The sequence below is a fragment of the Arachis hypogaea genome, chromosome 12 (assembly GCF_003086295.3).
Source record: "Arachis hypogaea cultivar Tifrunner chromosome 12, arahy.Tifrunner.gnm2.J5K5, whole genome shotgun sequence".
NCBI lineage: Eukaryota > Viridiplantae > Streptophyta > Magnoliopsida > Fabales > Fabaceae > Arachis > Arachis hypogaea.
This window is the reverse complement of record NC_092047.1, coordinates 76,695,077-76,710,552: the sequence shown is the minus strand read 5'-3', so window position 1 is coordinate 76,710,552 and position 15,476 is coordinate 76,695,077. Positions and strand designations below refer to the sequence as shown.

Genomic DNA, 15,476 nt, shown 5'->3' with positions numbered 1-15,476 from the left:
TTTTTGAAAAGAAAATAAAATACTCAAATTTAGTGACTCTAAACCAAAAAGATAAATTTTTCCTAATCTAAGCAACAAGATGAACCGTCAGTTATCCAAACTCGAACAATCCCTGGCAACGGCGCCAAAAACTTGGTGCACGGATATGTAATCACACTTTTCAAAACTCCGGTGTAACTAACCAGCAAGTGCACTGGGTCATCCAAGTAATACCTTACGTGAGTAAGGGTCGATCCCACGGAGATTTCCGGCTTGAAGCAAGCTATGGTTATCTTGTAAATCTTAGTCAGGAAATTAATGATAAAAAAGATTTTGTTTATGAAAAGTAAATAACATGAAATGAATGGTACTTGTGATTCAGTAATGAGGAACAGGTTGAGGTTCCGGAGATGCTCTGTCATCTGAATCTCTGCTTTCCTACTGTCTTCTTCTCCAAACACGCATGGCTTCCTTCAATGGCAAGCTGTATGTTGGTGGATCACCGTTGTCAATGGCTACCATCCGTTCTCTCGGATGAAAAATACCAGGTACGGTTTCTGTACGGCTAATCAACTGTCGGATCTCTCGTCTCGGATGAAAAATGCCAGGTACAGCTATCGCACGGCTAATCATCTGTCGATTGTGTCGGAATAGGATCTCTCTATCCTTTTGCACACTGTCACTGCGCCCAACATTCGCGAGTTTGAAGCTCGTCACAGTCATCCCGTTCCAGATCCTACTCTGAATACCACAGACAATGTTTAGACTTTCCGGATCTCAGGAATGCTGCCGATTGGTTCTAGCCTCTACCACGAAGGTTCTAATCTCATGGATTCGAATGGTCTTTTGTCAGGAGATGCAAATCGAACTCGTGGATTAGAAACCCAAGAGATACGCACTCAAGCTGTCGCTCAATGACTACGTTGAGCTCAGGTAGAACGGGAGTGGTTGTCAAGCACGCGTTCATAAAATTGAGAATGATGATGAGTGTCACGGATCATCATATTCTCTATATTGAAGTACGAGTGAGTATCTTAGAACATAATCAAGCGTGATTGAATAGAAAATAATAGTAATTGCATTAATCCATTGAGACACAGCAGAGCTCCTCACCCCCACCTATGGGGTTTAGAGACTCATGCCGTAGAAGATACAATATGAAATGTAAAATGTCATGAGTTGCAAAATGAATCTCTAAAAGTAGTTTTTATACTAAACTAGTAACTTAGGTTTACAGAAAATGAGTAACTAGGTGTAGATAGTGCAGAATTCCACTTCCGGGGCCTACTTAGTGAGTGTTTGGACTGAGCTTTCAAGCTTCCACGTGCATATGCCTCAAATTGGAGTTAAACGCCACCCTGGGTGCCAAAATGGGCGTTTAACGCCAAGAATTGTGACAGTTCTGGCGTTTTACGCCAGAAAAGGGTCTCTGGCTAGCATTTAACGCCAGTTTTGGCCATCAAATATCGGGTAAAGTGTGGACTATTATATATTGCTGGAAAGCCCAAGATGTCTACTTTCCAACGCAATTGAGAGCGCACCAATTGGGCTTCTGTAGCTCCCGAAAATTTCGAGTGCAGGAGAGTCAGAATCTAACAGCATCTGCAGTCCTTTCTCAGCCTCTGAATCAGATTTTTGCTCAGGTCCCTCAATTTCAGCCAGAAAATACCTGAAATTATAGAAAAACACACAAACTCATAGTAAAGTCTAGAAATGTGATTTTGCACAAAACTAATATAAATATAATAAAAAGTAACTAAAACATACTAAAAATTACCTAAAAACAATGCCAAAAACTGTATAAATTATCCGCTCATCAGGAAGCAATCGTGCAGTGGACGGTGGCAGATTTGTGAGTGTGACTGTGTGAGAGAGTGAGAGGTAGGCGAGACGCAACTCGTGAGCACATGATGTGGTAGATCCGGCAAGAGGCGCATTGACAGCAAACCAAGAAAGAGAGAGAGAGAGAGAGAGAGATATTTACTGATCAAATTGAGGAGGAGGAAGAAAAAGAAGGGGGTGAATTGAGGGTTTGTGTAACAAAGGAACAGTAAAATGACGTTGTTTAGGCACGAACAGCAAAACGATGTCATTTAATCGTGGAGTTAAGTCCTACTTTGTTTCTTGAGATTGCAAGTTTCACCGATTTAGTCCTCGAGATCCCAATTGCTCTAAATTAGTCCCCTAGATTCGAAAAAATGCACCATATTAGTCCTTCCCACATTTTTCGTCATCGAAGCACTAATGTCGTTAGTGACGTGGCCAATTCTTTCCACTCTGGACATAATAACGGTTAGATAACATGGCATAAAAGTGGGGCTGCTCCAATTTAGTCCTTTTTCCCTTTTATAACCTAAATCAAATTTGTGTCACTCTCCTTGACCTACTTCTTCTGCCGTTTCTTCTTCCTTTTTTTTCTTGTTCTTCTTCTTCTTCATTGTGCATATTTTCGATTTTGGGATCATGATTGCAAGTGTTATAGTGAGTGGGTTTCTGCGTTAGAGTGGTGTGGGTGTGGCTACTGTCCTGTTTTCTAGTGGTCTACAACGGAGTCCAACCCTATACAAACTGCATGGTGATCTAATGGTTTCCAGAAACCCTAACGCAGCTACCACTCACTAATTTTCGTCACTCACGGAAGAGATATTTTTTTTGTGCAACTATGATGGAGAAGTTAAAGATGAAGAATGATGACAAAAGAGGGTAACGTTTATTTCTCTTTCTGAGTCAAACGGCGTTAGTGTTCTGGTAACAGAAAATGAGGGAGGGGCTAACGTGGTGCATTTTTTCGAATATAGGGGGACTAATTTAGAACAATTGGGATCTCGAAGACTAAATCCGTGCAACTTGCCAATCTCAAGGATCAAAGAGGAGCTTAACTCTTAATCGTGCCACGTCTAGGGGTGGCAAGTGGGGAAGCCCGCCTCACCTGATGAGGCGGTCTTGAAATCTCACCCCACCTCGCCTAACAGCAGGCTGGCAGGTTGGCGGGCCACGCCTGCCAAATCTCCTTTTTTTTATTTATTTTTTAACTATTAAGTATTAAATATTATAAATTATCAAAAAAATATTAAATAATATATATAATTTCACAACCATTTTAATAAATTTATAATTTGTAAAGACATAAAAAAAATTATAATTTCTAAATTCACAAACATTAAAGTCTTTATATTATAAATATGTAATAAACATAATCATAAACCAAGTTTTCTGAAACAAAATAATAAAACCAACATTGTCCAAAATAGAATAAATATTGTCTAAAATATATAATTAAACATCTACAAGTTTAGAACATAATCAATCAAATGTAAAACATAATCCAAAATACTAAATTAGAATATCTTCAAAAAAAACTTAAGCCCGGCGAGAAAGCTCGCCTCGCCCCACCAAAGCCCATGGTTTAAGTGGTGCGGGTTAGGTGGGCTTTTAATGTGTGGCGGTCTCAATTTTCCAACCCGACCCGCCTTTTTGGCGGATTACGCGAGCCGACACGGCGGGTTTAGACCCGTTTTCCACCCCTAGCCACGTCATCTCTCTAGTGACGAAAATGGACGAAGAAGCCAACTTGAGTCGCACCTTAAAATTTCATGGTACAATGTGAGCCAATTAGAAATTAGAAGGCTAAATTGAGTTGATGACCAAATTTCAAGGACCATTTTAAATATTAACTCTATACCATCACTAAATTTTATATATAAAATTTTTTTTATCATACTTGTAAAACATCACAGTTGAAATCTAGTTTCTAAAACCGTTGTGAAAATATATATTTAATCATTTGATACTATAGTCACATTTTAAAATATTTTTTTATTATTTACAAATTTAGAAATTTAGAAGCTCACTGAATAATTTATTCGTCAAATGTTAACCAGCAAATTTGAGATGTTTATTAATTGATGATAAAATTGAAGTATACATGTAAACTGTGAATCATGACACAACAAAACTGATTTTTTTCATATTGAGCACCTTTCAACGGCGATGACAAATTCAACGCTTTGAAAATTAATTTGAGAATTAAAATTACCATCTAAAGTAAATTTTTATGTGGAGAGCAGCCCATAAAAAAATTACATGTACTCAATTTGATTACCAGATGTGCCCAAAATGCAGAAATGGCAACGAAACAATCCTTTACACCTTAGTGCAATGTAGTCCCGCTCCTAAAATTTGGTCTTCCTCTCCTTTTATATATGCTATAGTGCAAAATAAAACCATAAAATTTGTAGTCTGGTAGCAAATAGTAAGTAAAGACATTGAAAGAGAACAATCTTCTATGACCCTCCTTACATCTCTGTGTTGGGCATTGTAGAATATAAAAAAAATTTAGAAATCTTTAAAGGTTAAAAGCTGGCGATATCAATAATTGTGAAAACAGCAAAAAAACTCCAACAAAAAATGACTCAAATTAAAACATCATTCTTTGTAAATCCCCCATCGCTTCAATTAGTTTTCCTTTTGAGAGTGTTTAGTATTTAGCAAAGTGGAAGATCCCTTTTTTTTTTTTTGTCCTTATAATGGCCAAAGTATTTCTTTTTTACAAAACAATGCGATTAGAGGAAAAAAAATTGAATCCAAATATCGTACTTCGGTCAATAGCCTACAAGGCTAAAACTAACCGTTAGAAGGCGTATAGCAATGGAACAAAAATTCATTGCATACAAAAACTCACTTATATTTCTAGATTACTTCAATTTTCCACTTCAAAAACCTTCTGTCACTAAAAAACATCTTCTAGATATTACCAAAAAAAGCAAGGTTGAATACAGAAAATTGCTATATGCATGTTACAAAATTGGCAGTGCTATTCTTTGGGTTCTGAACTCCTGATGCTGAAGTATCAACACATGGATTACGAACCACCAAATACCTGTAAAGGGTATAGTAAACATTAAGCTACGGCCTAAATAAACGAAACAGAGACACCAAAACATGAATTATTTGGTTATAAATCAAAATCACATTGATTCTTACAGCATCCAGTATATCATCAGAGAGTCCATGTTTACTTTCTTTAGCATTATAAGTTATCGGCTTCGTTTGGGGGAAATGGCGAATCACTTTTGCGACTTGTCCAGAGTCTTGTTGAATCTTCTGCTTCTGGTGAGGCCAAATGAAATGGAATCAGAAATGGAATCAGAAATGGAATCATTTGAAATTACAGATCATGGGGTGTATGACAAAGAAAATAATAAACTTCCAGAAGTACATCGTACTTTACAAATAAAGATGAAGGATAAGAAAAGTAACTTGCTACATCAATAATCCAAAATAAGGTTTTAAATTACAAATGAAAATCATAGCCAGATTATAGATCTACCCTAATTTTATGGAGTTAAATAGCAGTATAGTACACGTAAAGATAAGTTATAAAAGTCAAAATGCAAAGCCATGCAACGGATCCAAAAAATAGTATACTGTGAATAACAGCGATTCAAACATTGGAATTTCATACTTGTAAAATATTTTAAACCATCTGAAATTAAATTAATTAAAAATCATAAATTGTCTGAAATATCATAGGCATAGTAGCATTAAAGGCTAGAATTAAATAATAGAACTTTTAGTCAGCACAATGAGTATATATATAAAAGATTTTCTGAGCCCATCAAAACCTAAGTGTTTCAAATTTGTCTTGCAAGGTGCAAGTGCAACCAACATCTAAGATTTTCCATAGATTTCAAATCCAATATCATTTTTTAAAAAAATAATTAAAAAATTGGCTTATCCCAAGATAACACTGCAATCAAAACATAAATGACAGAAAATGTGGCATGGCAATCATTTGCTGGAGAAAAAAAAAGAATGTTGATATGTCGCTCCCTAAACATTTATAGAATAGATTGACATCCCTATTCCCTAGTCACTACTACTTCAGAAAGAGAAAGTCTTCATGGATCTAAAAGTAAAATATAACTATCATATGTCATCTCCAGAAGTAAAAGACATGTAATGAATAATCTATTTTAGATGAAGATCCAAAAGGGTATGTGTGTCAATAGAAAGCCAAAGAGGAAAATGCTGGATTATGGTCTTGCCAGAATCTCCACCTACAACAGCTATACAGATAAAACCTTAAGAATTGGATAGTAAAGGGTGGTTTCTTTTACAATTCTTTAACATTGTTGCAAAGAACTTTAATTACAAGCCAAATGAGTAAAATAAACATGAAATCATAAATTGGGAAATCTAAGTGAAAAAACAATAGTTTTTATCAACATATAGCCAACAATGCCATTTTTACTCTCCTTTCAAAAAGGAGAGGAGACACACCTCGTTAGTTGGTTTCCTTATTTTTATTTATGTTAGATTGTTGACTATGTAGCATGACTCTTTCAAGTTAGTTCCAGTTGTAAACTTCATTGCTTGCTCAATTTAAAGCACCAACTATCGGACAACCTTTTTAATATATTTTATGCTGGTCATTTTCTCAATAGTCAAAGCCAATTAACCAGCATAAGGTATTGGAAGCAACAATTTAAGAGGAAATAAATTAATACTTAATTTCCTTATGGAAATCTTCAGTTACTCTTCTACCAAAAATTAGTATACGACAAACTAAGGCAGAGGGGTGAGTCTTTTAATAAATAAATATTAGAGACAAGAACATATTTCTTTTTTACTTTTATTTTATCCTCTTTTTTGCTAGTGGGATTGTTCACCAATCAGTTTTTAACCAGCATATAAGTTTTTTCTTGTCAGACAAATACTTATGCAAATGCACCCTTCAAAATTGTATTCAATATAACCTGGACAAGATAGAGTACCTTCTTTAGCCTCTCCTCTATTGCATTCAAAGCACGTGACTTATCAACTTTGGAAAGATATAAGTCCCTCTCTCTCTTGGCAGCAGAAAGTTCTAAAGCTAACTTTTGCTCCCGAATAGCTTTCTTTAGTGCTGTTGTAACAAGACTTGTTTAAGCTTTGACTAAACAAAAACAAGATACGTTAACCAAAAAATGAAAACAGGATACGGATGTATAGTCCTACCTAGTTCTTCAGTGAGATCATCCCACTTGAATTTACTTAGGTATTTAATATTCCAAAGGTCATAGTAGAATGATGACCTCTTCTTCCCCCCTGGACATAGAGCATGGAGTTATGCAAATCACAAAATTGAAACTTGACAACCAAATCTATGAGGAATAAACCACTCAATGAATAGTCCTGCTAGGCTGCTACTACAAGTGAACACCAGAATGAACACACCACATACTATTTATTCCCTGTATATTTACACTGAAAGAAATTTAATTATAAAGAAGAGACTTACAAAGGCAGGAGTATAAGATGTCCTCCATAAAGTGGATAACAGAAGCCCAATTTCTATGTAAATCAGAAATAGTGAAGTCCTTTAAGAAATCATGAACTGAGCTCTAGACAGTCCAAAAACCTAAGGACTCTGATCTGAGCATGATCTAAGAATATGTATAATTGTATTTTGACCTCCTTTCTTTTTCCACCTTATTAAGCTAATTGCCAAAAAGGTTGATAGGACAAGCCTTTATAGGACAATACTCCCAATTCCATAGAAAGTAAATAATAATTCCACTACTACCTACTATAGGTAAAACTAAGCACCATATATAATAGAATGGATGTGATGTAACGAATCTGATATTATAGAATCAATGGGAAGTCATTACGATTTTCCATTTGAGAATCAAGAACAAAGAGCCAGCACAACTCAAATTCATACATACGTACCTATTTGTTCACCATTCAACATATTGGCAACCCTCTTTGCTAGACTTTTATTCTTGAATTCAACCCATCTACAGAGTTACAGAGAAAGATCCAATGGTCAATTCCTACCAACATAAAACAATTAACATTTATATACCTATTTTTAGTTCTGAGAAAAAGGTAAAGATAAAAAAAAAAAAAAGAAATTCACCCAGAGGATCAGACCACAAATGATGCACAAAAAATCTCACTACACCTTGAAATCATCTACACAAACATTTGAACTCAACAAAACTAAGCTCATCAAAATACGCTACTTTTCAAGAGTGTTTGGTATGGTCTGGTCTTCACCATTTTCTTAAACCAAAGAGCCGTTAGTATGTTATGAGCTATTTAGTATCTTCCCAAAATCTATAAGTGGAGGGTTTTTTGTTATTTTCGAAAAAGAAAACAAATACCCTTCTGAATATGCTTGGTCTCGTGCACCCCGTGACCGTTTAGTTGTGACTGGAGCACTAGAATCTGCAAAATCAAAATAAAAATGCTGCAAGTATTAGGGCGTTTTAATTTCATTATTTCAAAATTTGAGAAAAACAAGTGAAAATATGAATTAAAGACCTTCAGGGGCAAGAAAGATGCGTTGTACGTCTCCGAATTGAGATAGAATGTGACGAAGCTTGACGTGGTCCATGTGAGGAGGGATCCGACTCAGATAGCAAACGCCTCGCTTGTCCGCCTTCTCTGCTTCCTTTAACAATCTTTTCTTCTTATCTTTCAATTTTGATTCTGAGCCATTAGGTTCATTCAAGCATGTTCCTGTTGCTACTACCTCTGCATCATTCTCTGCCTTTTCTTCTTCCTCTGCAACTTCCATAGGCTTCTTATTCTTCTTTTTCAATTTAGATATGACGCAATTAGGTTCGTCTGGTGGTGAGGTCGTTGAAACGTTGTTGTTATTCACCTCTGTACCGATCTCAGTGTTTTCATTTTCCTCTATAACTTTTGCCCTCTTTTTCTTTCTTTTGGTCTTGTTTATTTGGTGAAATGCAGCAACTTCTTGTTCTTGTACTGCGGTGTGTTGAAGAGCCTTGGTCTCCTCGACCTTCATCACAGAGGTTGTATCAGCAGCATGGTTTTGAGAACAGGACGTCAGGACCAGATATCAAACTATCAAGCTAATGGTTCCGTGATTTGGTCCAACCAATTGAACTTGGGTCCAACCAGATTCAACCAGGTCATAATAAAGAAAAATAAAGAACAAAGGCTTTAACCAAGTAAAAACAGTTTTAGTAAGAAAAAACACAACAGACCATAAATAAGGAGACAAAAATATGATATAATATAATTTTTAAACTCATAAAATGCTCTAATCATCAACGAAAACAAAAGGAAAAGCACAATAGATCATTAAAAAGGAGACTAAAATACAAAATAAATAAGTTATAAAATCATAAAATGTATAATCATCAACCAAAGTCTCATGTCTCAATTCCTGATTTCTAAATTCTAAACATCATAAACATTACAACAAAACAAACTACACAAATAGTACAAGTGCACAAATTCATCATCTCCATCATTATGATGTATGACTAGAAGATTCAAAAGATTCACCATAAAGTGTACTAGCATCAATCTCAAATATGTTCCCAATCATTTTAGGTACTTCTCCAATATGTTGAGGCTATAATACAATTCCAATTCAAAAAAAGAAACAATATAACTAATAAAATAAAGAATAAATGGTCCAAACGAATGATCTTGGAAACATGTTTGCGTATGAGAATTCTCGTTTCTCATCATAAGTAACTAAACACAGATAATAAACAACTTTGTAACATCTCAACAACACATATAGCTTTCCTTGGGAGTTAATTTCAACAATTCAACCTTTTTTATTATATAATTCTACTTAGCTTTAGATTACAACATAGAAGCGGTGTCACTGTCTATATGGTTTAGAGTAAATGATTCTTAACCGACCCTTTCTCGCCAAGCTTTATAAAGCAAGCTTTCAGAGAAGCGTAAGAAGGACCTTCCTTTTCTCCTGTGGAAGGCCACAGAAAGTAAACGGCAGCTGGTAACTCCATGAAACTTTAATGATAAATTTCCTAAGGGTCTGTTGGTGTATAATTGCAGGAAATTTAGGGATAGTTTAGGAATTAGGCAAAATAAGAGAGCCAAAAGAATGAGTGGTCCCTCGGGAGTCTAATTAACTTGTAAGTGAAGTTCGATGCCAAGGATGTTTGCAGTGCAGATTAGATCAGTTTTAAGGGGGAAAAAAACCATCCAATCCAATCAATTGATGCATTAAACCATTCATTAGGTTTTTTTCTAGCTCCCCAACCGAACCGAACCAAACTGAACTGGAACAGATTTGATCAGTTTGGTATTCTGGCCAAGACAGAAATACAAAGTAAATTTAAATATCTAATACCTGATGACGACGAAACATCATGAACAGATGTATACATTCTAGTATTCAACAATTTCATGTCAAAGCTAAGACTTAAAGCATGAATGCCAAACTTCTAGAAATTAAAATCGGCATTTGACTTGAAGCAAATTAAAATTGGCATTTGAACTGATATACTTCTGGAAATTAAAAACTTTTCCATGAATATAACCTACAAAATGGAAATGAAATCATATACTTCTGAGCAACCAAAATTAAAACTGGATTTGACATAAAGCACATTTAAATTCAAATACTTCTCAGCAATCCAAATCCAGAACAGAACACCACACAATCATTAACACAATCATAAAACAAAACAACATAATAATAACAAAATTACCCGAAACATCTTCATTGTAGGACTGGAACTGAGAAACAACACCGACGATGGCGACAAGTATGCAACGACGTGCACGACTGGGAAAGTGAAGAAAGTGAAGAGACGAGCTTCTTGATTATAAAATATCCACAGGTGCTTCTTGATTAATACTATCGACCATAAACAATCAGTCAGCAATAACAAAAACAATTAGCTCATCAAGCAAGCCAGCATTAACAAACATTGCAAAAAATTTAATAATTCCAAGAACTAATTAACTCAGCAAGCAAGCCAGCAGTAACAAACGTTGCAAAAAACTTAATAATCCCAACAAAAAAACAATTGACTCAGCAAGCAAGCCAACAGTAACAAACATTGCAAAACAAATTAATAATCCCAACAAGAAACAATTAACTCAGCATGAAAGCCAGCAGTAACACATTCAAAAAATTTAATAAACGCATCAAGAAACAATTAACTGAGTCAACAGCAATTAACAGATTAAGAAAAAAAATTGTAAAATCTTAAACATAAATTATTAATAAATTCATAAATTAAATAACAACACAGCATCAAAATGCCAAAACCAAACAACACAGCAAAGGAGCGAACAAGAACGCAGCAAGGGTCAAAGAGGAGTATATGAGTAAGAGAACTATACCAACCGGAACGAGGCACCGATGGCGACTGCAGGAAGGAGATGACTAGAAGGCGACAGCTGGAACTTGGACGGCAGCCGCTGGAAGGCACAACTCGAAGGTGAGGACGACGGTGAAGGAGAGGACGATGTGAAGGCGGTGAAGAGACGCTGGGAAGGCGACGGCGTCGGGAGAGCTTGGCGGATTTTGGGAGAGGGGGAATGGAGCTTGGCGGAGACGCGAGTAAGACAACGGTGAGAATGAAGTGAACGGCGAATGCACCGCGGTTACGGGAAGATAAAAAGTGAGGCAGACGAAGAGAGAATGGTGGCTGGCTAGCTGCCTTAAGCTTAGGAAGAGGGTAATTTAGAATTTTTAGGTTATTTTTTAACGTTTAAATAATTTTATTATATATAATTTATTTTTTATGAATATAAATAATAATTTTTTTGTCAACAGATTTATCAATATTTAAAATTTTTATAGATAAAAATAATAGTTTACTCGTTTTGATTTGTTAGTTTCTAGATAATTTCTAGATAGTTAATGCAATTTGCATAGAGGTCTTCCCTCGATCCTTATTTACTCAATGGCTCTGTCATTTTTATTTATATAAATAAATTAAATATATTAATTATTAATTTTTGTAATTTGTAGTATTTTTATAAAAATACGTAATATGTCATATTTTATTTACATTTGTAAATAAATTAAACTTAGAATTTCTTAATTTTAACTTAATTATATGGATTTTTATATCAAATATCATTTACATAAAAATTCAATTATTTTTTTTTTATAATAGTCTGGATTATGGATTATGAAATTTTTATCTATTAGTAAGGGTTGAAAATTTAGATATGCGGATTTGAGTATATAAATATTTAATTAGTCATTAGATATGAATGTTTAAGGGTGTGTTTGAGAAATCTATTGGAAGGAAGAAGCGCATTTAAATTTTTTGAAAGCTTTAACTTTTGGTTTGGCAAATTTTTTCTCATCAACGTAGAAGTGATTTTGCTGTCAAAACCATGTTTATAAGAACCAACTATTTTTAACTTCTGCGTTTTCTTAACGGGCTTTTAGCCATAGATAGTAACCATTTATTTACCTTTTACCAACTTGATCCTTTATATATGTTATTGTATTATTTATAAGATTCTTGTTATTTCTATTTATATATGTTATTGTGATTTTTGTGTATTATGTATGTTATTATCTTTTTATAATATGATTTATTGATTCTATTAAGTAAAGTAAATTAGACAAAAAATTAATTATAAATAATAATAATGGTAAAAAATTATAACATACTAAAAAAAGAATACTAAAAATATATTATATAAAAAAATTATTAAGAACTTTCAAATTTGTTTCGATCACTATAAAGTAAATATTTAATTTTTTTATTATTTTCAGTACTCTCTTTTATAATGGTAATTCTTGTATACTATGTTTTAGTGTAATTTTTTATAATATAGATTATGATTCCATTAAAAAAGATAAATTAAATAAAAAATTAATTCAATAATAAAATCATAAACGTTGGATTCCAAATTAATATTAAGAATAAGATTATTGAGAGTACTAGAATAAGAGTACGATGTAAAAAAATACTAAAGTAATATTTAATACTTAAAAAATTGTAACATATTTGATTAAATATATATATATATATATATATATATATATATATATAATTTATATTTTTTATTTTTATTTAAAATATATTTTGTCCATTTTTATATGCTATTTTAAAATATCTATTTAAATATTAATTTTATTATAAAATTAACTAATAAGATCTATTTAAATATCTAATTAAAATAATAGGATAATATAAAAAAGAGTAAAGTATCGTTTTTGTCCCCAACGTTTGGGGTAAGTCATATTTGTGTCCCTAACGTTTAAATCGTCCTATTTGTATCCTTAACGTTTATAAAAGTGATTCAATGTTATCTTACTATCAATTATACTAACAAATCAGATTATATTTTTCAATTATTCTCACTTGGATGTATTCATTCTCAATTAGGTCTCACTTGGATGTGGTCGATTTTAATATTATATCCACTATTTGTGTTTAGATTCAATTATGTCCTTAGAAAAGTAAATTATGTAAATGTTGTAAGAATTAGTTTCAACATTTGATGAGCTATTTTTTTTGAAGTAGATCATCGATTCTATCCCAAACATTTATATTCTAACTTCAAGAAGAGGTTTTTAAAACTCAAACTAAAGCGCTCATGATGTGTAATTGATGGCAGGATAACATTGAATCACTTTTACAAACGTTAGGGATACAAATAGGACGATTTAAACGATAGGGACACAAATAGGATTTACCCCAAACGTTGGGCACAAAAACGATACTTTACTCTATAAATAAAATTTTAAGTTGATGTCTATTTTAGTAATTTTTTATCTAAAAGTGATTTTGAATGGTATAAGCCAAACAACATTTATTTTACTATAATCCATTTTGATATAAAAATCTACTTATCTACTTATCTATCTATCTACTTAATATACTAAAATTGGGTTTTCTCCCAACTAATTAAGGTGAGGTGTCGATCTCTCGTGACTCTGTTTTCCTCCAAAATAAACTTTCCTATTCTCTGTTCTAAATTATTTTATAAAAAATATCTTTATTATAATTATATTATAATTAATATTTAATAAATAATACATAATTATACTAATTTAGAAACATATCTTTATTATAATTATATCAAATTAATATTTAATGTATTATTAAACTACTTATCAATTATTAATTAAAAATACTTTTAATAATAATAATAATAATAATAATAATAATAATAATAATAATAATAATAATAATAATAATGATAATTACCCATGATATCATTTATTGAAAAAATATAACATAAAAAAATATCATTTATTTAAAATATCATTTATTATATATAATTCATAAAAAAAATATATTTCACTTTTATTATTGATTAAAAGATAACCTATTTATATTTTGATTAATTTTATTTATTATTATTATTATATTTAATTTACAGAAAGATAAATTAATAACCATATTATTATTTATCAATATATTAATATTGATAATGATTACATAAAAATTATTTAATATTTAATATTTTTATATTATTTATTTTTTATATATTTTGATATATTTATAAATATTTTTTATTATTTTTATATGCTATATGTTTATCTCCACTATTTAAAATTTATGGATCCATTACTACCTTTGAGCGTGTTTCTTAATTTATTTTTTATAATTTATTGAATACAATTTATTGCAGTAAGTTAATTATATCAACTAATTGATTTGATTAGATATTTAAATATCACACGATTTATTATAATTCATATCAATCAAATAATTGTAATTTATTATATCAATTATTTTAATTCATTAATTTATAAGGTACATAATAGCATAGATGATTTGTTACTTATAATGATTAAATACAATAAATACAGATTAATTTAGTTAAAAAAATCATTGTCTCATATGTTTTACTATTTATTTTTTTAATTTATTAAATCCAATCAATTATAATAAATTAATTATATCAACTAATTAATTTAATCAATTATTTTCTAATTTATTTTTTTGAATTCAATAAATCAAATAAAATCAATTATACTAATTATTTGTATCAACTAACTTGATTTAATTAATTCTTAAAAATATTTTTATTTAATTTATTTTATTTATTTAAATACATGAATTATAACTGATTAGTTATTTAATTTTATTACGATAAATATCAAATTCTATTCTGAATATAAAAATATAAAATTTTATTCCTTCTATTTTTATTTTACCACTATAAAAAACCATATATGCTAGAAGAAAATATCATTCATTTACCAATTACTCTTTCATTAGGTAGCTTTTACAACAATTCTTTTTCTTTTTATAAGGCGTCGTCTCAAGAAGTCAACGTGGATACAAACCACCACACACTCTTCAATTCCCGTGCTCATTATTCAGAGCAATATATGATATGTTATCCATGAAGCATTTATAGACCATGGTGTTATCATGTATGCATAAATAAAAAAAATTTCGTAATTAAGCTTAAGTCATTTACCTGTTTGTGTGGTATATTATAATGTAAAATTACTTTCAATTTGTGTTGTGCAATGATATTATGGTTTAATTTAAGCTTTTCTTTTAGAACTGTGTTATGATTTTATCTCATCATTTCTCTTAGATATCAAGTTGATGTATTTTTATTTATTATTATTGAAATGGATGTGATATAAAATTTGTAAAAAAAAAATTAAAACTCTCACACTTAATTTATTTTATTGTAGTCTTTTATCTCTTCTATTTCTTTTTATTTTCTTTTTATTCATTTTATTTTTTTTTAAATACCATATAATTATTATA

The 15,476-nt window shown here is 31.4% G+C and overlaps 1 protein-coding gene across 1 annotated transcript; it reads right to left on the bottom strand.

Moving 5' to 3' along the window:
* Window positions 1-4,642: 4,642 nt before the first annotated feature.
* Window positions 4,643-11,451, bottom strand: LOC112727551 (pre-rRNA-processing protein ESF2). The gene is made up of 9 exons (XM_025777344.2): window positions 11,117-11,451; window positions 10,473-10,621; window positions 8,293-8,776; window positions 8,133-8,196; window positions 7,696-7,763; window positions 6,979-7,068; window positions 6,756-6,886; window positions 4,963-5,088; window positions 4,643-4,858 (listed from the first exon to the last, which is right to left on the bottom strand). Exons 2-9 carry the CDS (start codon window positions 10,485-10,487, stop codon window positions 4,841-4,843), a joined length of 996 nt encoding a protein of 331 aa, XP_025633129.1. The 5' UTR covers window positions 10,488-10,621; window positions 11,117-11,451; the 3' UTR covers window positions 4,643-4,840.
* Window positions 11,452-15,476: the final 4,025 nt, after the last annotated feature.